Genomic DNA, 23,624 nt, shown 5'->3' with positions numbered 1-23,624 from the left:
CTTTCTCATTTTCCACAATTTTTCAAGTGTAACTGACAGATCACATCTGCCAGTTTGTCGGGGTTTTTTTAATTGCCCAAGGACATAGTTCAACTGGGCGAGGTAACCTGAATTCATTAAGGGGAGCAAGGTGCTCTCTTATTATCACCTTATATTCCATGTCAACTTCCTGTTAGCCATTTTTGTTCTAATATTTATAATGCAGGTCATTCTCATTGGCAGAGAAAACAGAAGCAAAACGATAATTTGGTAGCTCTGCCTCCTCTATGCTGTCAGTTATCATTGTCCCACCTACTCCAAGCAAAAATCCTATCCTTTTTCTGACCCTCCTTTCCCCCCCCCAATTTTGCTAAAAACAGACAATAACAGGAAGAAAAAAACTCTTTTTTATTTTCCTTAGTTTCACCCTCCAATGACGGCTCATCCTGCACTTTAGCACTCCCTAAATCTATTTTTATAGGACCATGCCACACCTTCACATTCATTCTCTGTTACCTAGTCTCACTTTCATCTTCTGTATAATTCTTTTTCAAATCTAACTTGGTAGAATAACTCTCCATGTCTCTCATTGACCTCTTCAGACAAATCCCATGGTTATTCTTTATTGGAATTGATTCCATTCATATCTTCAGAATCTCACTCTTGAACATCTCTCATCCCTCTTAGGTTGACTTTCCCTGTAGCATTTTAGTCCATGAGATTCTACCTATCCCTTCACTTAACGCCTTTGAAATCCGCTTTTCCAAGGACACCATGGATACACCTACATTTCAGCAATGTATATGGCACAATCTCTCAGGTTGTTCTTGTAGGCAAGATGGAGAAAAGTAGCCTAGATAATAGTAATCAGGTGAAAAACAAACAAGGCAGAATTATAGTCAATTCTGTTACCTGCACTAATACAACATGAATAATCTAAAAATAAAATATAGTTTTAAAAAACTACACATTTGATTTTGTAATAAACACTGGTAGAATGCGTGCTTCTGATATTCTGGAAACTCACATTTCCAATAAAACAACGAAGCTACACTGCAAAAACCTAATTCTGGAAGAGCTGGAAAGCTATCTCAGCCCAGCCCTCTGCTGTCTCCGTTATTGAAGAAAAACCACATCATCTCTCAGGCTGATTAAAAGTGCCAGCCTAAACACAGTGGTCCTTTCCCAAGCTAAATTTGCTTGATTATCTGTCTTATGGTTTTGTTTTGTTTTTTTTCTGAAGGGTGGGAAAGTCCATGTGATTTGTTGTGGTTTGTCCTTTGTTCTCCATGAGGACCAATGACATTGGGGGAGGGGGCTGGGTGATGTCTTGACTTGCAAGTGAATTGGATTTAAGTAAGGCAGAGCTATGCAAAGTCACCAGCCTCACTCTCTCCTCCAGAGCCATCTGGGTCCAGCGGCAAGATATGGATCAGGAAGACTGGAAATGCCCCAAGATGCACTGGGAGACCTTGGCCTTTTTAAGCTAAGGTCTTTACCAGGTCTCGGTTTGTCTGTAACAACACCCTTTCAGTGATTTAAGACTAGGTAAGAATTGAGGCAAAAGATGGCCTAGTTTGCCTACTCAAAAGAATCAGTCTGGGAGGGGAAGACCCTCAGAGTTTCTGGCCAGAACAGAAACAACTGCTATTTACACTCACTCTGAGACACCAGTGCCCAAACAATGGGCACGTGAGGCTTGGACTGGGACCCACTGTTGGGCAATCAATGAGAGCCAGAGTGATTATCTTTCTTTTATCATGCCCCTAAGAACCTGAGTGACCTCACACAAGTCACTTCTTCTCTCTGGGTCTCAGTTTCGTCATCCATAAAATTAGAAGACTGGACTAGATGATCTCTTTTTTTAATTCATCTTTCTATTCAGGGTCATATGTCTGACTTCATCTCCAGAATTTTGGGGATAATAATACTGATACGAATTGATGCATCTTTTTAAACAAAATCACATTAATTTGAATTGTAATTATAACTACTATGAAGCCAAATTTTTAAAAAATCAAACTTAAAACACCTATATTATACAAGTATTTTATGGATCAAGCTGTGGTAAAGTAACAAAGAAAATGCCAGCCCATGTTGACGAACCTGAAAAAATGGTAGCCTCGACATTTAGGCAGATCAATAAAGTCCACTCTTTTGGCAGTACTGAACAATTCCAAAGAGAAAAGGCAGCTAAAAGAAATGAAAAGAAAACAAGATAAAATGCAGCAACACTTCTCTTGTAAAACTGTTAGGGCTAAATAGAAAATAAGTCAAGAGAATGGACTCAGAATATCTTTAATTTAGCTATCCTTAATGATGATAATCTCTATTATGGTAATCTGCTCAAAGGGAGAATCACATTGGATGACTTCTATGGAATGGCCATGGAAAAAATCACATAAGATGAGAAGGCCAGGGAGAAATCTTCTGCACTGTCAGACAAAATATCCACCATATAACCGTCTTACCTAAATATAAAAGTATTTCTGTCAATAGGAGCTTATTCCTGGATAGACAGGCAATGATCTAGTCCAGGATCTGTTGCTCCTTTGTTAAGAGAGTTTGGTAAATGGATTAAAATGATTTATCATTTCCCGTGGAAGGCAAGTGGCATCCTGGATAATTCTCTCCTACTGACCTTTCTACTTGGAACTGAAGTCACTCTTCCAGGCTCCAGTTTCCACCTTGGGAAAATAAGGGGGTTGGAAGAGATGCTCCCTTTCAGCTAACTAAATGCATTCACATACTACATGATTTAAGTAATTTTTATGTAGCATCCTTAGTACAAATCTCAGGATAATGTAAAATGCTTTTAACATCATTAGCTTCTCTGGCTTTCCAAATGATACCACAGGCACAGAGGAATAAACCAATAAGGGGGAGGGAAGTGGCAAGTAAAACAACTAAGGATCAGTTTTTTCAGTAAAAAAGGTCAGCAAAAGAACCAGGATGCTCCCAGGCACCCATAAGAAATGGTTAAAAGTTTTTAATCATTTATCAAAATCACCTTCTTTGGTAGTTCTAGAATCAGAGCTCATTTTAAATACTATGATTTTAATTTATTTTTACAGAGAATGTTATTTTTGAGTCTTTTAAATAGACATCTATTTTTGTTGCAAAGAAAACAGAGGGGCATTTATGTGTTTATGCATTCCTTTAATAAAGTGGAATGCATTATGCACTCCCCTTTGAGATCTGTCACACAGCCCAAAACACACCCAGTGTGCTCAACTGCACTTTGACATTTATAAACTATAAATAAGAGTTAATACATAGATAATTTGCTTGACATTCCTTGTCTTTCAAGACCCCAAGTGCATAGAGCATTTTATTCATCATCCTTAAATTACATATTGGCACTAGAGATGAAGCATATCAAAAAGCTCCATCATAAATCTTATAGAGTCCCCTACATGGCCAAGCCACTCACATAAAACGAGACACTGAGCCTTTTCCTCCATTTCTCATCTATTAAAAGAATGCTAGCACAAAGCACACAAGAGACTGGAGTAACCTGAATAAGCCTAAATCAATATGTAAAGACTATTGTCAAAAAAAAAAATACTGAAAGTACCAAGGTACCAAAAAAGTCACTGTTAATGTTTGATTTTTTTTTAATTTAAGCAAAATGTTCTCTCATTTTTTCCTGTAAATTTACAGAATTTTCTTATAATAAAAATTGAAAATTCTAAAGGTGTTAAACACATCATTCAACCTTTTCATTCTAATTTTTTTCTTTTTCAAATTTTTCTCAATTAAATGCTAAAAAATGTTTTTAAGATTCACTTTTCAAAATTGTGAGTCCAAATTCTCTCCCTTCTTCCCTCCCTTCCCCCGTCCTTAAGAAGGAAAGCAATTTAATATAGATTAGACATGTGAAAACATACAAAACATTTCCATATTAGCCACGTTGTAAAGAAGTATGCTGCGATCTGCATTCAGAGTCCATCAGTTCTTTGGAGATGGATAGCATTTTTCATCATAAGTTCTTCCAAATTGTCTTGGATCAGTCAACCTTTTGGTTTCTGTTAAACAAATGATACACTACAAAAATGTAAAATTACATATACTATTAGTAGAAACCGTTCTTTGAGAGTGCTTAACATTTTTACAAGAGGTACTATGAAATGGCTGTTTACTGGGAAATGACTAATATTAAAATGTATCAATAAATTTAAGTTTTTGAATTATAATTGCTTTTTACATTTTGCACGTTCTAAAAACTGAAAGAAACTCACGTGGTAAAGCAGGCTTATTTTCAAGGGATTTTTTAAAGAGTTTTTGTTTGTTTTCATTTTAAACACTGAACATAAAATTTCACTCACGATTCTCCTCAAAATGACCTGGTTCTATAACAAACTGAATTAACTTCACTTCATCAAATCACCATCTTATTTGCAATATTAAGTTCAAAATTAAATGCTAAGAGCTGGTCCCCCAAAAACCCTTTCTATGGACTGTGGCTGAAGGAAAATGTTTAACTCCAGTGTACTCACAAACCCTGCACCAGTCCCTCTACACAAGTCATATCCTGAAGGCAACTTCAACCCAAGTGTAGGTTTAGAAGGTACAAAATTGCTATCTTCAAGTGTTGGACATTGGATACATTTCCTGTGGTCCCAGGACTAAGGGCCATGGGTAGAGGAAAACTCAGACTCAACATTGGAAAAAGTTCCTAACAGAACTATCCAGAAGCAAAACAGGCTGCTTCAGAGCACTCCCCAGCATGGGAATCTTTGGGAGGACAATCATTTGTCAGGAGCACTGTCAAGGGGAATCTTGCTCAAAAGCAGATTGGACTAGATGACCTATGAATTCACTTTCAAATCTGAGATTCTAGTCCCCACTCCTGTGGGTCTATAATACTGAGCAGGAAGTCTGAAATACTTCCCACAGTCCTAATAATCCTGGGTCAAAGAAAGCTGAAGACTCAGATCATAGATGCACTTCTACTCAGTCCCTCTTTCATCAGTATGACTGACAGGTCTGCTGAAATGTTGGCTCTCACACCTTCTATCTTGCATTCCCTGTGAGTAGTATGTCTAGAAATAAGACTGTTCTCTTAGATACTATATTCCACAGTGCTGACATGTGACTAAAAATTCTCTATTCTCAAGTCTACAAATAAATTCATGAAGTCAGGCAATTTTGTGCTGAGGAAAGGATAACTGCCTCCTTCTTCCAAGACAGTCAGTAAGAGAAAAAACAAACAAGAAAAAAAAAAACCTTTCTGGATATGTTCCTGTCAAGATCTTCAATAGGAACAGGCTGACTAGATACCGTCATTTTTAGAACACTGGGGGAATGACATTTGATTTCAAAGAACATAATCATTACCATCTTGAAGAAAGGTAAGAAACTTGACTAGGGTAAGAAGCATGGTACTGCAGAAAGAGTTCTAGAATTGAAGCTGAAGAACTTGGGTTCAAATATTAATTCTGGCGCTCATTGCCACAGTATAATTCTGGGCAAATCACTTCACATCTGAGGACCTATTTTACCTCATCTGCAAAACAAGGGGGTTGGACCAGATCAGAAACGGCAAACACTTAGCAGACCAATCTAGATTAAAATGTAATTGGGAAATATCTAAGAAAATAAATAAAAACACAGCAAAACATAGATAACATTACATCTTAAAAAATAAGTCAGCATGCTGTCTGCAGGGATCCTTATGAACCAATTAGGGATTTGAGCATTCGTGGGCCCCATTTCTATTTGAGGTCAACAACACATATGATTCTGAAAGTCTCTTTCAGCTATCAATTTATGATTCCATGAAATACTGCAGCTATACTCTATTGTTTCTGACTGGTAAGATTCCATCCAAGGTTCTAACAGTCAACCACAGACATCCCAAATTACAGTGTCCCTTTAGGTCACAGGAGAAGAGCAGAATAGAAAACAATATTTTTATTTCTTCATGGCACAGAAGTGCTAGGGACATCTTTACCAGCTGAATTCTCAGTCCTCCTTCTGATCTTGAAATACTCTTACTACGATACCTCAGTCAGGCTCCCAGATTTTCTTTACATATCCTTACTTCAGTCTCAGTCCCTCTATTTATCGCCTATATACTACTCAAAACTCCTTCTATCTTCTCATCCTAATCCTTCCTTTAGGCTTTCTCAGAAGCAGTGTTTTGTACCAAGAATGACTTTTCCTTTCAGCCTAACAAGCCATTTCTCTACCATCATTTAAAATCTCACTTTTTCAACAAAGCCTTCTTGGATTGCTTTCCTTTACCCTCTTCGGGCAGGAAATGGAATTGCCATGGGTCCTCTCCTTAATGAGCTGTTGTTTCTCCTTCATTCTTGAAGAGGAATGACTTAGAAGTGAATTGGATTTAAGTGAGGGAAGGCTATACAAAGTCACCAGCCTCACTTTCTCCTCCGGAGCATCTGGGTCCAGTAGTCAGGAGACAACTGGAGGTGGCCCAGGCTGCAGCAGGGGCTGCCTTTCCAAGCTAAGATCTCTAACAGGTCTCAGTTTGACTGAAGCAATGCTTCAGCTAACTGTTATCTACATTCGATCTGAGCCAATCAGGGCCCAAACAATGACCAAGAGGGGCTTGGCCTGGGATCTATTGTTGGCCAATCAATGAGAGCTAGAGTGATTTTTTTTTCCTTAAAGACCAGCCTTAAACCCAAAGCACTCTGATGTAGAGTGATTTTAATGAGCAGAATCAGACAGAAAGAGCATGGGACACAAGTCAAGACATGGGTTTGAATCTCAGCTCCTACGTTAATTAACCGTGACCTTGGGCAAGTCCACTCACCCTCTCTACATTTCAGTGTCTTCATCAGAAAAATAAGGATAGTAAAATGGTTCTTTGGCATTTGGGACATTTTCCCCATGGAATCAATGTTACAAAAGACCACAGACTAACTTAAGAATTTAACCATTATTTTTAATAAAATAGACTGTATTTTCCCAAAGAAACAAAGTTGGAACTAAAAACAACAGGGACCTCTCTGACTACCTTCTGACCTGAAGCTACAGTAGGCTACCCATTAAGAAGAACTTCCTGCTCAGAGGCAGCAGGAAGTTCTACAGAGCATCTCTGACACAGAGTCATCCAGTCTCTGCTTGAATGTCTCTACTGAAAAGACCTTCTTTTTTGACATCTATCAGAATGGTGTATTAGGAAGATTACTAGATAGCAATGCATAAAATGCTAAGCCTGGAGTCAAGGAAGATCTGTGTTCAAATCCAGCTAAATTATTAGCTGTGTGACCCTGGACAAGTCACATAAGCTGTTTACCTCAGTATACCCTACTTCACAGTGAGATACTTAGCACAGTGCCTGGCACACAGCAGATGCTATATGGCTATTCCTTCCCCTTCTCTTTCCATTTGAGAAACACTGCGGACTGACAGTCATGGGGATAGACATCATAGTGACGAAACACATTAGGCACATTAGTGCAGGTTACAGATGATGTGGTTCTAAAACGATACATTGTTGAAGTGTTTACAATGATACTATGCATGCACAGTGTTGGCAAATCTCAATTTCTGTACCTGGCAGGAAAGATAAATTCAGCCCATCCCATTCCTTCCTTAGCTCAAGTTCGAACATTACCAAAGACTTAATACCTTTAGGAGTAAGAATATCATATTAAATGATGGTCTAATTATAGATGTGACTACATGATGAATTTTGCAGCACCTCATAAAGACTTTAAAAGCATTAATATTCTCTATATATACATACACATATGTGTCTGTGTATGAATATATATGTATACAAACATATGACATATGTACTCCACAATGGGTATGACTTTTGATATATTATCTGGAATTTTTCAACTCAAGATGGTTTTCTACAAATTCATCCTTTATGGTTTTTTAAGTTGTTCTACATGGGTAGGAACTAAAGAATTATCTTTCTTCCTAAAATCAAATTCTGCAATTTGTTAACCTACTGTGGCCCAGCAGCAGGGATATGCTAGCTTCGGTTCACACCAGCTCAGGGGATGGTTAAATTTTCAGGGTAAGCATTTACAAATGGGGAATTGGCAAATGCTACAATCAGGACTTGATTTATTGTTTTATTGATTGTCTAAACCAGGGCTGTCCAAAATATGCCCTGGCTGCATGCGAGTCTGAGTTAGATTTATGTGGCCCGCCTTCGAGCATAGAAATTTACATAAATGCTTTAGTAAACGAAGCCGAGCTACTGCAGAGCTCTCACTAAAATGGCAAATCAAAATATATTGTCTATTGTTTCAATGAAAACCTAAGGTTGGACAGCCCTGGTCAAGACTTAAGAAAAGGATTTTTAAAAACTGTTAATAATGCAGATTAAACTGAAAAGCGTGGCATGTGTACATTTTTTGCAAAATTAAACATTTACCAGCACATCCCTAGCAGATAAATCAAAAAGGTTATTATAAGTTGCAATTATATCAGAATATGCATATTTAAACATATACAAAACAATAAGGTTCTTCCTTAGTTAAGACAGAGACCTGTTAAACAAACAAACAAACCACATATAACTACTAAATCTACATGGCTGAATAGTACAGAGCCCAGGCCGTTAGACATATCTATTGCTTGTTCATTTGCCTGTTAAACAGTTTGGGGAATACTCAAAGCATATTCCTATAAAAGTAGTTTTATAAACAGGAATTATGTCTCAGGGCAGGTGACAAAATCCTTAAGGTTTTGAAGGCCTGCCTATTTCCACGTGGCCATGTTTCAGGTTTTTCGAAATGGCAAGAAGGAAAGAAATAACAAGTGAAAATCTGTCTCCTGGCGCTCCCACTGCCCTATGACCTCCTCCCCACTACAACCATGGCCACACTGAAAAGGTGAGGCAGCTATGTCACAGCCCAGCTCCTTTTCCTCATCTCAGAGAGCACATGCTGCTCTCTATGATACCAGTGGGGCTCATTTGTACTACCAGACCAGGATGCACCAGCAAAAGTTAGGCTAAATCCCATCTCAAGTCCCTTGAACTCTGTTCTGGATTGTACATGTTGAACACTCACAAATCTGATCAGGTTAAGTGGGTAAGTGTCTATAACACGTTAGAGCAATACTTCCCAATGGCATTTTGTGAAACCCTGCTGTTCCAGTCAACAGGAACGAAATTGCACCAAAAAATTTCAACAATATTTTCTCCTTAAAAAGTAAGGGACTATAGGTACAGCACATGAAACAATTTTTGAGCAAATGAGTTTAATTGCCTCTCTTCCGTTCTGAAAAGTCCCTAGCTCCCTTTCACTCCACATCCAACTTCCCAAAACAGACTGAATAGGTTCTGTCAGAATACTTCCAAGTCAGAGAGAGTTCAAGGGTCAAATGAGCTTAGAAAGCAATAAACTAGAACATTATCTATACTCATGAGAAATGTGACTTTATTAAAAGCAAAAAATGTCATTTAATTAGCTACTAACATAAGCCTATTCTGTCTTCCGTGTTCTCAGGATTGTGAAGCGACAATATTATTGTGCTGACTAATGCCTCTGCCTCTACTGCACTGGGATATTGTTTCTGGTGGGGAAGAAGGTACAGGGCACACATAATCTGCAATTTCAAATTTTCTCTCTGCCTCACTAAGGGAAAAACCCTAGATAATGGCAGAAAAGAAAGTAGAGAAAAAAGAGCAGGAAAAATATTCTGTGCAGCAGTGGACATGGTAACATTTTTCATAATGCTAGAAATAACATTTTTCTTGTGAATTGAGCTTACTGCAGAGCTGACAAAACAGCAAACCGTGGAGGACAACTGTACACAGATGTGCCAAGGACATCAGAAGGAAGGTCCAAATAAAGCACAGCTGAACAGCTCTAAGGAGGGCTGCGCCCATAATAAACTAAAAACAAGTACAAACCAAGATGCACCTCAGTCTTGACAGGCAATGTCAAATTAATGCGTGTAAAAATGGAACTAAAGAGAAAAGAATGAGCTACTCTGCTAAGTTCCCAAAGTAAGAATGGACTGATGATGAATCCATTTTAATCATTCCATAACACATAAATGGCCAAAGGCTATGAAGCGGCAATCCTCAAACGAAATGCAAGCTAAGCTATCAACGATGATGTGAAAAAATGCTCCACATCACTTGTAGCAAGAGTAATGCAAATTAAAACAACTCTGGGGTTCCACTTCACACCCATCATACTGGCAGATATGACAAAAAAGGGAAAACGAAAACTGTTGGAGGCGATGCAGGAACACAGGAACTGTGCTGAATGCTGGGGACTTATAAAGAGCTCAAGCAATTCAGGAAAGCACTATACCCAAAAATCACTAAACTGCACGTTAACCTCTGATCCAATGATACCACATTTCTATGCATATACACCAAAGAGATCAAGAAAGACAGAAAGGACCCATACATACAAAAATACTGATAACAGCACTTCTCCTTGTAGTAAAGCACTAGGAACAAAGTGGGTGTTAGTCAACTGGGAAATGGCTGAATAAATTATCATATACAATGTCATGTCATATAATATGTCATGCTGTAAGAAATGACAAAAGGGACAGATTCAGAGGAACCCGGGAAGACTTATATGAATTGGTATAGGGTGAAGTGACCATATCCAGGAGAAAAATTTATACAATGACTTACAATATTACAGTCATAATGAGATACAATACCTCAGATGGGTGTAATGACCAATAAGGACCCCAAAAGATTGCTGACAAACCATGCTTTCCACCTCTTGGCATAATGTTAAGCGCCTAGAGATACAGGCTTATATACTCTTTCAGACATGGTCGATCTGCTGCTAACATCTATTTGTTACAAGTAAGTGCTTTTTTGGAGGGAACAGTAACAGAGTAATAGGGAAAAAGAATAATAGTGAGGCCAAAAAAAAAAGAAAATAGCATCAATGAAATTTTTTTAATAAAAAAAAGCAGAAGGAAGTTCATAAGGTGTCACAAATAAGCAGGGCAGTTTTAGAGCTATCATGTTAAATTTAATGTGGACATCAAAAAAATCAAGCTATGCGTAATAGAGATTCATAGTTGCAGACACAATTCTTTTTTCTATTCTTTTTCATATTCTTCATGAGATATTCAAGTTTATTGATGTTTAACAAGTTCACAACACAAAAAGAAATTTTTTAAAAGTCCACCTTAAAATGACAATACAACTAAAGCTAAGTCAGGCCTCCCAAAAGACATTAACAAAATGGTTATCATTCTCCCATAATTCAAAATGAAGTCCTGAGAGCATCATGGGGAAAAGATCATGTTATCCTAAATCTTCACACAGGCCTTCATAGGTTAAAGACAACGAGGTATAGTGAAAAGAGCAATGAGGTAGGAGTCAGGGAATTTGAGTAGAGTCTGGCTGTGTCCCTTACTAGCTAAAAGCCTCTGGGGAAGTCATATTCTAAGATTTAAAAGCTGCAAAGAACTCTTAAAGGTCATCAAGTCCCCTTCACTTAACAGAGAAGGAAAATGAGGCCAAGAGAAGTTAAATTACTGGCTCAAGGTCAAAAATGTAGGAGAGAGAGAGAACAAAGTTCAGATTGAAACCCAGGTCTACTGAACTATTTTGTCAGCATCTCTGGAGGGCCTTAGGATCAAACTCTAAAATGTGAGTAATCCCAGCCTTGCCTAGATCACAGAGATGTCTAAGGACCAAATGAGGTGATATTAGATAGGAAGATGCTACACATATTAGAGTTATTGTCATCAATTCTTTCTTATTCATTCAACACTTGAGCAGCAATGGTATGTAAAATTCAATGCCTAACATCGAAGAGATAAAAAGTTTAGATAAGACACAGTCTCTCCCAGAGATTATAGTCTAGTAGGAGAATACAATAGAAATATCACTATAAATACAATAAAATATCAATATATTGGCAAGGTTCTCACAAAGTGAGGTTGTGGGGAGGGGAGGAGGGTCACTGCTAGAAGATCAAATAAGGGCTACAGGGAGAAGGACATCTGAGTTGGTCTTTCAAGCGGGTATAAAAGGTTAAGAAGGGAGGGAGAGTAACCCAGGCATAAGGAGCAATAATGAGCAAAGGCATGAAGGCAAGAGTGGACATGTTCAGGGAATCAAAAGGGGTTTAGTTCAGCTGGAAAACAGAATGAACAGAAAGGAGTAACATGGGGCTAAATTTGGAAAAGTTGGGTAGCACCTGATTGTAGGAAGCCTTGAATGCCAGGAAAAAACTCTGAACTTGATTCAACAAGAACTCACTGCAGGGAGCCACTGAAGATTTTTGAGTAGATGACTCATATGACCAGGTCTATGTCTAAGATTTCTCTAGCAATGGTGTGCAGGACAGACTATAGTGAGGGCAAGAGCAGGTTCAGGGAGATCTGTATAATTAACTCTCAATTTATTCAGCAGTTGATGATTCAGCTAAAATGGCATGTTTATCAAATTACAATTGATATGAAAGTTGGGAAGACTAGTCAATACATGTGACAGCAGCATCAGGATCCACAAAGGCCTTGATAGGCTAATTTAATGGGCTAAATCGACAAAGCTCAAACTTAATAATGACACTTGTGTTTAAAAAAAAGTTAAAAAGTACGAGATGGTGGCGATATGGAGGATAAAACTTTATGTATAAAATACCTGGGAGTATAGCAAACTAACAACTCGATGAGTGTGATATAACCATCAAAAAAAGTTAATGTTATCTAAAGCTATATTAATAGAATAGCTTTCCTCTCCCCTGCTCCTCCTCCTTTAATTGGCCATAATATGGAACTTAAGCACTTTAAAAAATAACAGTTGTATTTATTAAAAATTTCTAGTCACAAGGGGCCTTTCTTCAGCAGTCTTGACCTGTGTATTCCTTTGCAAAAGTCAATCTGCACTGCCTCTCCCTAAACCTGCTCAGCACCATGCAGAAACATTCAATGACAAAGAGAAGACTGTACATGCATTTTTAAGATAAAGACACATGGGATGCAGTTGACCTGGATTTAAATTCTGATTCTGCCACTTACTACCTTTGTGACTTTGGGCAAGTCATTTAATGTTTTGGGGGACTCTTTTTCCTTATCTGTAAAATGAAGAGTTAGACTAAAGAGCCTCTAAAGTCCCTTCCTTCTTTACATGATGACCCAAAAATAGATACTGTGTACATGGATTGGGTTGGACTCAATAGTCAATACATAACCACCAACTGCAACATTTCTATAGACTAGTGCAAAAACGGGCTTTGAATGAGAGTAGAGACTGTTTTACTTCTCCATCTGTATGCCTAGCACTTATCACAGTGTTTTGCACACATTAAGGGCTTAATAAATGCTTCATACATTCATTCATTCTTAATACAGCAACAAAGAGCACATGAGGTAAAAAATCTGAAGGTCAAAAAATGGACAGGAAACCCATCACTCAAAAGTTTCCTGCTAGATCACATAAGGGGCAGAGGCAATTACAAAAAATAAAAGATAATTTTCATGACATGAAATTGAAAAGCTTTTGCAGTAACAAGATTAACACAAACAGAATCAGTGAGAAGCAGCTGACTAGAGAAAAAAAAATCTTAGTATCAAATATATCTGATAAGGTACAGGTGTCCAAAATATATAAACTGAAATATATAACCATAAGGCATTCTGCAACAGAAAGTGGTCACAGGATAAAAACAAACACTTCTCTAAAGAATTACAAATTACTAACAACCATGAGAAAGAATACCTCAAATCCCTAATAATATGGGAAACCAAAATCAAAACAACCCTAAGTTTTCATTTAACACCTAGAGAATTGGCAAAAATGATAAAAGATTCCTCAACATGAAAGGGATGGTAGAAAGACAGGCATGCTAAAATTGGTAGGACTTGAGAACTGTTATTGACAATTCTGGAAAGCATTTCAAAATGACTAAAACGTCCATAATCTTTGACCCAGAGATTCTATTGCTACGCACATACCTCAAGGAGGTTAATAAGAAAAGGAAAGTTCCCATATACACCAAAATATTTACAGCAGCACTTTTTGTAGTAGCAAAGAGCTAGAAACAAGGTACTGTAATGCTCATTGATTGGTGAATAACTAAACAATTGTGGTACATGTAATGCACTATTGCTGTGCTGTAAAAAGCAATTAGTATGATGAACACAGAGAGGCTAGGAAAGATTTATATGAACTGATACAAAGTAAAGTAAAACTGAAACCAGGAAAAAAATACACATGACTACAATAATTTAAATGGAAAGAACACCAACAAAACTGAGGGCAATGAAATTATGATGTCCAGGCTTAGCCTCAAAGAATAAATATAAGAAGCCCACTTTCCCCAGTTCTTTGCAGAGTTGAGGAGGAGACTATGGTTGTAAAACACTGAACATGACATCAAAATATCTTCAATATGTTAGTTAGTTTTGCTGAACATTTATCTGCCTCTTATTTTCTTTTTTATTACAAGGGATGATCCCCTGGAAAGGGGTGGGAGAAAAGTTACAGTGGTAAATGTAAGTGATATAAAAACAAAAGATATCAATAAATTTATTTTTTAAAAGTTTCTTCTCTGCAAAATGATCCCTCTTTTGTCCCACTTATTGCACTCCCTAATCCTTGTCCTCAATTTCACCTTCAAATTACTGTGCTGGAAGGGGAAAAGTGAATGGCAGTCAGTCTCCTTACTCAGAACTCCAGACAAGAAGATGAAAAAAAGAGGGGTTCAAAAATGGGCTAATTCAATACGCAATTTTCCTATTTCAAGTACAGAAAGTTTTTAGATATGTGATCACTAGGCTTATTTCACGTTTCAAAACTATAAGATCTTTACCGATTAAGAAGTTTCTTTACAATGACTTTGGTTGTCTTTTCCTCATGTGACTTTAAGCAAATTTTCGACTTTAACTTAAAATTGTGGGGCAAGTAGGAAGCCCATTTTAGAGAAAAGCAAATGATCTACGTGAAAGTAATTTTTAATATCCATTTCTATTTTTTTTCAAAGAAAAGTTAGCATAGTACGTAGAACACTGGACTTGGAGTCAGGTGGTAATCCAATACTCACTAGCCATGTGACCATGATGACACTAACATCTTTGAGCCTCAGTTCCCTCAGCTATAAAACTAGGACACTAATATTTCTATTACCTCATGATACAATGAAGGCAGTTGTGTCTATGGCAGGAAGACTAATGGATTTAGAGTCTAGAGGCTTATGTTCAAAACCCTAGCTCTACTCCTATTAAACTCTCTAACCCTGAAAAAGTCTCTGTGCCTCAGTCTCATCATCTCTAAAATGGAAATAATATGCCCACTGCCTAAAAAAAATGTCTGCTATTATTACTACCTCCCAGGACAATTGAGGATCAAATAAGACAGTATACTTAAAGCACTTTACAAACTGTAAACTGTTACCATAATTTATAGTTATATTACATAATACCATCCCTCTTACAAAAAAGCATACTACAAACTTTATGATGCTATATAAATAGGAGCTATTATTACTATTAACTTGTCAACTAAGACCAGAGGTTCAAGTCTTCATCCTTTGGCAATTTCCACCTTCCTCTTTTGTCAACTTAAGTCACAAAAAATGTCAGTGGTTAAAATAGGAATTCACATTTTTATTGTTCTTTCAGGTCTACACAGTGCCTTCCTCCTAAAAATTCTATGAGGTAGGCAATGTGAGTATCAGCATGCCCCTTTCGCAGATGAGAAAATGAAGGCTCAAGTACTGGCTGTCAAACCCAGGTCTGACCTTTCCCTCTCCACCACTGCCTCTCCAAAAACCACATTAAGTTTGCTGTTCTACAGCAGCAGTGACAGAATAAGGTGCCTTAACTCAGATCTCAGCAAGCAAGAAATACAGTTATTCAGTTCACAACAACACAGGGACAGCGAGATAATTTTAATTAACTTAATTAAGAACATATCAACCCATCTGAAGTCCAGATGAGTCCCTTAAAGCACCAATACAATCTAAACATATTATGATGAAAAAGTCTGCCATGCACTATCCAAGACCCAAGTACTCTTAAGTACCCCACTGAACACTGGACTATAACAAACAAGGTTCAAATCACACTGAACAGATGCCATCCACGCCCTAAGGAAGCTGAACTTCTAAAATACGTCACTTCTAGATGTATTCATATACATTATACCATGAGTATTTAAATTCAGTTCAATAACATTTGTGAAATAACCACCCCAGATGAGGCATATTTACTCTCAGATAGGAAGAGGCCACCCCAGGTTAATGACAGAGCCATGCAATGGGATAAGCAGGCAGCAGGGTGGTAGAGTGAATAGACTTGGAGTCAGCAATCCCTGGGTTCAAACCCTGCCGGACAAATCCTAGCTGTGTGACCCCTTCACACCTATGAGCCCAAGTCACTCACTAAGATTCTAAATGACATTAGGGAGAGTAGAGACTCATGGTGGTTTTTTGTGCCTATGAAATCACACATATAGACCAAATAAAAGCATGAAGCACCACGTTGGGGAGCTGGGAAGGTAAAGATAAAAAGTGATAGCCTCGGCCTTCAAGATGCTTGCATTCTAGAGGGAGAACTGAAAGGTATACACAGATAACAACCACAAGGTAGAATGAGATTAAATGATTAAGTGAGGAGTAGGAGAGATTCAAGAAAAGACATCTAAATTCTCATTGGGAGGTCAAAGGGCATTGTATGGGAGGAGGTAGTATAAAGCTAAGCCTTGGAAAAAATACAAGGATTTCATGAAGATATCAGAAAAGTTCATCAAAAAAAAAAAAAGAAAAGTTCACTCAAGGCAAGAGGGATGGCATTTACAAATGCACAGAGACAGAAGACAGCACAATAAGACTGAGAAACTGTTCACGCAGAAAAAGGCTAGAAAGGTAGACTGGAGCTAAGAAGAGAAGGTCCTGGAATGCCAGGCTAAGGTATCTGTATTTTATCCCACGGGACATAGGGAGTCACTGAAGGTCTTTGAGGAAAGGAATGAGGCAATTAGGCTAAATTATCTAATCTCTGACCGGACAAATTCAAAACCACAGAAGTCAGTTCAAATTAATGAACGAGGATTGAGCATATTAAGCTGCCCTATGAGAATGGAGAGAAAACAGAACAAATTAAAAACTTTACTTTGTAGGGTGAAGCTACCAATTTTGTTATGCTAAGTTTTAAAGAGGACATTTAAATGGTTCAGTTTTAATTCCTGACAATAAAGACATATATCAGAAATCTCAAAAAATCTTGCATAGTCTTACCTAGACTACATAGAAAAAAAGGCAATCTTTTTAAAAAGGCTACAAAATTATTCAACTAGTCAACTAGTTAAAATTATTCAATAGTCACCTATTAATCATTTTATGAATGCAGACACTGGCTTACATCAAAGTAATACCTAGAAAATGTTTTCCTTAGAAAAATTATTCCGATAAGATTTAAACATATTCTTAATGATGGTTTAAGGAATTATTGTGGTAAACAGTAAGTTAAACCAGAAAGATTGGTAGGGGAGAAAGAGCCAGAAAAGATGCTAACTCTAATATTTACTACACTGTTACAACAAGCAAGTCATCGGATCATAAGAATAAATAGTTAGAGTTAAAAGGGAACTTATAAACCATTGAGTCCTATCCCCTAGGAGTAGGAAGAGGAGGAGGAGGATCATAATAATGATAGTAACAGTAATAATAACTAACATTTTATATAGCTTTGAAGTTTGCAAAATGGTTTACAAATATTATTTCATTTAATATTCACAATAATAGCAAACACATATTATGTGCTAAGCATTATCTCACTTCATGCTCACAACAACCCTGAATAGTAGGTGCTATTATTATCCCCATTTTATAGATGAGGAAACTGAGGCAAAGAGTTAAGTCATAACTTGCCCAGGATCACACAGCGAGTAAGTGTCTCATGCCAGATCTGAACTCAACTGCTTAGACAAGGAAACTGAAGCTGAGAGAAGTTAAAGGTTTTGGGCCTGGGGTCATCCAGCCAACAACTACCTGCCCAGTAAGCATATGAGATAAGATTGAACTCGAGTCTTCCAGACTTCAATTCCACTGTACCACCTAGTTGCCTCTATTTATAGCCTCAACACCACCACCAAGACTCTATCTCTTCATCTGTAAAATGGGGATAGAATGACTTAGAGACTCTACATCACAGTATTGCTGTAAGGATCAAATAAGATAATATACTTTGTACATTTTAAGGAGCTACATAAATGTCAGCTATTTGCATTTAACCCCTTAATATGAAATTATTTTTCATTTTCTATACTAATAAACAACAATTACCCTTGTCTACTTTCGGTTGAGATTTCTAATAAAGTTTCTAGAACATTAATCCAGGAAATAAAGATTCTTGGTACAGTCACCACTCCCTCTAAAATTATCTTATCCCACAATGTTGCAAGGTATCTATCCCATTAACTGCAACGATACCTTGACCACGAACATAGGGAATCTTCAACAAAAAAATACATCTAACACTTTCAATTTCCCTCCAGAATTAAGCATTCCAGGATCTGAAGCCAATTTTTTTTTGGTCGAGTTCCAGTGAATAATTTTTAACATTTACTTTCTGTTGATTCCAAAGACATTTATCAGCAATCCCTCAAAGTGCCCACTTTGATGCACAATGATTCTGAGAATTCAACAGTTTAACAGGATTAAAGACAACAGAGCAGTTGTCTTTAAACATGTATCTCAGGCATTCAGCTGAGACACCATTTAAAATTAGAATCACTGTTATGATGCTTGACTTTCGTTTGATTTCTTCACAACTGCATTTATACACTGTAGCCTTCCCCCACTGAAGAAAAGAAAAGGGTTGCATTGTGCTTGCTTCAGTTATAATTTCCAGCTGTGTCAAAGCTCCAGCAGCCGAAAAGCAGGAAATCCAAGAGGAAATTCCATCATCAGTTCCTGGGGTTTTGTAACCCAAATGTTCTTCCAAAAGAGAGATATTATAGGATTTTTAAAGGTGTTTGCTGTGACCTTACCTCATATCTTCAAGTAAATCACATTCTGCCTGATGTTTGGCCTGAAGTTTTGTCATCTGTTCAACCTGAATATTTTTCAGTTCCTGTGTAACTTTCACCTAAAATATACCAGAAATTGATGTAGATAAGACAGACTGTAATACGAACAAAACAAAAACTACTAAATTACAATATCATGTGCCCATCTGCCAGTTCACTCATTGCCTATCTTAGCATCTCCAGAAAATAAAATGTTTTATGAACAAACTAGCCAAAGAGGCCAAAACACTGGTTTAACTAAAGGGTAGATGACCAATCTCATTAAAAAGATGTCAAGTTGGGCAAGTTGGATCATCATTTGAGCAACCAGGCACCCAGGTTCTCTTATTATCATCTAAAAGAATTTATTTTCTTTTTCTCCAAACCTAAGCAAATATGTCCATCCATGGAGTGGCAGGGCGCAGTGGAGGAGAGGAGATGAAGGGAAGCTGTCCTCCCTCACATACATAACATCTAATAAACGCTAGTTACACAATCATGAAATGGGCATCGATTAAATAAATTATTCCATAATGGCTGCATGAAACAAAATTCCTGAGGATGAAATACTCATCTCATTGACAGCCTATACAATCTGAATCACTCTCACAAAAGAATACACACTCACTCAGAAAGGGAAGGCTAACCATTTAACTAGGACATTGAACTAGTATCCTGGTAACTTTAGCGGTTTACTTCAAAAGGTTTGTTTTTGGTGGGCTCGGTTTTGTTTGTTTGTTTTTGGTGGAGGGAGGGTGTCAGAATATCTCTTTGCAGTCTTGAAGCCTATGCTGTAGGGATCAAAATGTGTCTAGCACTCTGAGAAGTATCACCCAGCTACAGAGAGAGAGAGAGAGAGAGAGAGAGAGTGTGTGTGTGTGTGTGTGTGTGTAACATTCCCAGCAGACAAGGGCCGAATCTGCTAAAGAAACTCGGATTTAAATAAAAATAAAATAAAAAAGGAAGCACACACTAGTGAATTTGACATCAAGCAAATGTTTAGCTTCAGAAAAGAAACAGCCCCACTCTAAAAAGCTAAAGGGGGTTGCGGTTAGGCTGAAAAGATAGCAGTTTGTGATGGGTGAAAAGATGGGTGGACACAAACCTGACACAAACCCTTCCTTCTTCCTATCCTGGGCTCACTCCTATTGCTTCACTCATCCGGCCCTAAACTTGAAACAAACCCTCAGCTGAATACACAACTTCCCCACCTCGCCCTCACCCCCCATCTTAGTGGTGGTGGAGAACTCAGGCTGAAGCACCTAGCCCAAACCTCCAGGTAGGGGTATTTAGAAACATGGACCTTTATGGAACAAGATCCCAAAATTTAGAAAAGGGAGCATCTCATTTCACTAGTAGGAACGGGATCTTAGAGGTCAACTAGTACAACTCCCTCATTTTACAGATGAGGAAACTGAGGGCCAAAAAGGGGAAGGGACTTTTCCAAGATAACGCTACTCGTGAGGAAGTGTCAAGGGCATGATTCAGGTCTCTTCACATCAGACCCAGCTTTTTTTTTTTTCACTCCACCACGCTTGCTCACTCGGGAAAGCCCTGTAAACCTTCATTTTGGGAAGGGGGCGGGGGGAGGGGGGGGGAAGGTGAGGAGAAAAGGGGTGTGACTATTTCAACTTCTCCCCTCTGGCTCCTGGAGGAAAACCAGGCCCAGCCGAGGAGTGGAGAACACAACCAAATCCTGCAAAATGGGGGGGGGGGGGGGGCGGCGGGAGCGGAGGGCGAAGCCTTGGTGCAGACTAAACAATAATACACATTCGCACGGGCTCTGCAGAACTGCAGGGGCTTGCTCAGTTTCCAAGCTCGCTCTGCCTCCGTGCAACCCCGAGAATGCACTTTGCAACCGGAATGCATTCTCTCGGCGCGCGCACAACACGCACAACACACACACACACACACACTCAAGTCCTTCTGCAAACAGAGCCGGCTTCCATCTCATTCCCAAAGAGAGTGAGCGGGTGAGGGCGGAGGGGAGGTGGGCCTCGGGGGGGCCGGGGTTGCAGCTGGGCGAGGAGAGAGACCCACAAGCGCTTCCCTCAATCCCCCAGCACCCCAGCCTCGCATCCCAGGCTGCCGCGGCCGGAGAAACCGCGAGTCCCCGGACTGCTGCAGGAAGAGCTGATCCCGCCCGGGGCGGGGAGAAGCGGACAGCAGGACTAGCAGCAGCCTTTCTCCTTCGCAGCTCGCAGCAGCTGCAGAGCCCGCGGCCCCCACCTCCACAGCCCCCCGCGTGCTCCCGGCCCCGGTCGCAGCCCCGCCGGCTCGCTCACCTTCCTCGGCGGCGGCTGCATGATGCTGGAGGAACATGAATCCTCCCCCGGCGGCGGCGGCGGCGGCGGCAGCGGCGGCGGCGGCGGCAGCAGCAGTAGCAGCAGCAGAAGGAGGAGACCGGGAGGGGGAGGAGGGGAGAAGGGGAGGGGGTCGGGCTGGACCCTGCCCTGGGGTGTGCGGGTATGCAGCTTTCCCGGGCAGCCCCAGGAGGAGGAGACCCAGGGAAGGGCTGACTGGGCCCGGTGTGTGTGTGTGTCTCCCAGTGTGTCTGTCTCTGTGTGCAAGGTTTCCCTGGCGGCCGCAGGAGGAGGAGACCTGGGGGAGGGCTGGGCTGGACCCCGGGCTGTGCGTGTGTGCGCGCGTGTGTGTGCCAGAGAGCGAGCTCTCGAGGAGGCGGGGACCCCGCGCGGGGTGGGGGGCTGGGACTGGACCCTGCGAGCAACTGGGAGGGGCGGGGGACTGGCTCTCCCCAGTAGCCGGGGAAGGAGGATCCCCGGGAGAGGGAAAAGAGGAGCCGGGGGTCTGTGTGGCCTAAGCGAGGCGGGAATTGCGGGTGGGGGGGGAGGGACGGGGCGGGGGCAGACCCCAGGAGTAGGGAGGAAGGCAGGGGTTCAGGCCCTGCCCGAGGGAGTGTTTACTACTGGGGATACGAGTGGGCTTAGAGAACTGGAGGCTTTGGGCAGGAGCAGAGGGGAGGAGGACTCTGGGGAGAGTGGGCGAGAGGAAAAGTCTGCAGTTTCCCCCCTTCTTCCGGGAAAGAACTGGAAAGGACTAGTCCTCACAGGCCAGAGGAGGAGCAGGTCTGATCCTCTCCGGTCAGAAGAGAGAAATTTCTAGTCCCTCGAATCCGAGGAGGGGCAAGAGAGAAGATCTGGTACTATGAGAAGAACACTAGATTTGGGGTCAAGTGCACCTGAATTCAAATTCTGTTTCTTTTTACGAGATCTTTGTCAAATGACTTATCTCTGGGCCTCCCTTATCTGCAAAATGAGGATTGCAACTCTTAGGTCCCTTCTAGCGCTAAATCTATGAGCCTGTGAACTCCTTAGGATACTTTGTAATCTCTCCCTCTCAGGTTAGAGGATGAATAGCGGAGGGTCTAACACTCGAGTCAAAGGAGGAAAAGAGGAGGCAGGGCTGGTCTTTTCAGAACAGAGGAAGAGAAAGGAGTGCTCTAGTTCTCTTAGTAAGGTCAGAAGAGAAGGGGTATGTTTAGTACCCTCAGGTCAGGGGAGAAGAAGAGGCAGGTCTGCTCCCCAGTGGTAGGAGAAGAGGGGTAGGTTTGGTCTTTCGAGATCTAGGGAGGAAGAGACAAATCTGGTCGCCTTAGGTTTGGGGAAGAGAGAAGACTTGGTCCCCTCAGAAGGGGCAGGACTGGTCCTCTCAAGTCAGAGAAGAGTAGGAGAAGGGGTAAGGCTAGTCCCCCACCCCAGTCCCAGAGACTAAGGCCTAGGCCCTCGGGTCAGGGGAGGGGGCAGGTCTGGTCCCCTCAGGTCAGAGGAGGGGGCAGGTCTGGTCTCCTAGGATCATAGGAGGGGGCAAGTGTGATGCCGAAGTGGCGTTAAAAGGGATAGATCCAGTCCTCTCGAGTCAGAGGAAGTGGGCAGACCTGATTCCCTTTGGTCACGAGGGTCCCTCGGGCCAGAGGAGGGGGCAAATTTGATCCCACTAGTTAGATGAGGGAGGGGGCAAGTGTGATCCCCTCAGGTCAGAGGAGAAGGCAGCTATGGTCCCCTGGGCTCAGGACAGCTAAAAGCCCCTCGAGTCAGAGGTGGGGGCAGTTCTGGTCTCCTCGGGTCAGAGGTGGGGGGAGGTCCGAGTTTCTCCAGTTAAAGAAGGAGGGACAGGTCCCAAGGGGCCGGGTCTAGGGCGGGGCCTCCGGGAGGTGGTGGCCTTGCCTGGGGCTCTGGGCGAAGGGGGCGGCCCACTGCCCCAGCCGGCGCCGAAGCTCCTCCTCTTCCCGCCGCCACTCCGCCACTCCGCCCCTCCGGGCCGCCGGGGGGAGGCGGTGCTGCCGAACTGGCCTGGCCCCTCCCTCCGAAGTGAAGGCCTCGCTGCGCCCCGTCGCTCCTCTCAGAGGCGGGGCCTCCGCGACCATAGAGTCCGCGCCCAGACTTCCCCTTGGAGTACCCAGGCGTGAGGAACTAACGGCGGGGGGTGTAAGGGGAGGTATATGAGAACGGGAATAAGGAGGAAACCGATGGAGCAGCGGACAGAAGGGCAGAACACCCCCACCGAGAACTGCCATGTGGGACGTTCCAAACACTCCCTGCAGCCTCACTCCTATGCACAAGGGACGCTTTACATGTGCCTTCCCGCCAGTTCGAGGCGCGCGCAGGGTCCAGGCTTTCCGCTTCAGAGCTCTCCACTCCCACCCCCAACACGCCTTCACGCTGGAGGGTGGGAGGGAACACTATGCTAA

The 23,624-nt window shown here is 41.0% G+C and overlaps 1 protein-coding gene across 1 annotated transcript in view; it reads right to left on the bottom strand.

Annotated features, from left to right (window-relative positions):
- Nucleotides 1-21,476, bottom strand: part of FCHSD2 (FCH and double SH3 domains 2) — a 359,064-nt gene extending 337,588 nt beyond the window's left edge. Inside the window, exons 1-2 of the mRNA XM_036745787.1 lie at nt 21,202-21,476; nt 18,899-18,996 (exon numbers count right to left, since the gene is read on the bottom strand). Coding sequence (XP_036601682.1) covers nt 18,899-18,996; nt 21,202-21,222 — 119 coding nt within the window. The 5' untranslated portion in view covers nt 21,223-21,476. The remainder of the gene's footprint in view (nt 1-18,898; nt 18,997-21,201) is intronic.
- Between the last annotated feature and the right edge of the window lie 2,148 nt (nt 21,477-23,624).

Source organism: Trichosurus vulpecula, chromosome 2, assembly GCF_011100635.1.
Source record: "Trichosurus vulpecula isolate mTriVul1 chromosome 2, mTriVul1.pri, whole genome shotgun sequence".
Taxonomy (NCBI): domain Eukaryota; kingdom Metazoa; phylum Chordata; class Mammalia; order Diprotodontia; family Phalangeridae; genus Trichosurus; species Trichosurus vulpecula.
Note: the sequence above shows the minus strand (reverse complement) of the source record. Positions and strands in the feature narration are given on the sequence as shown.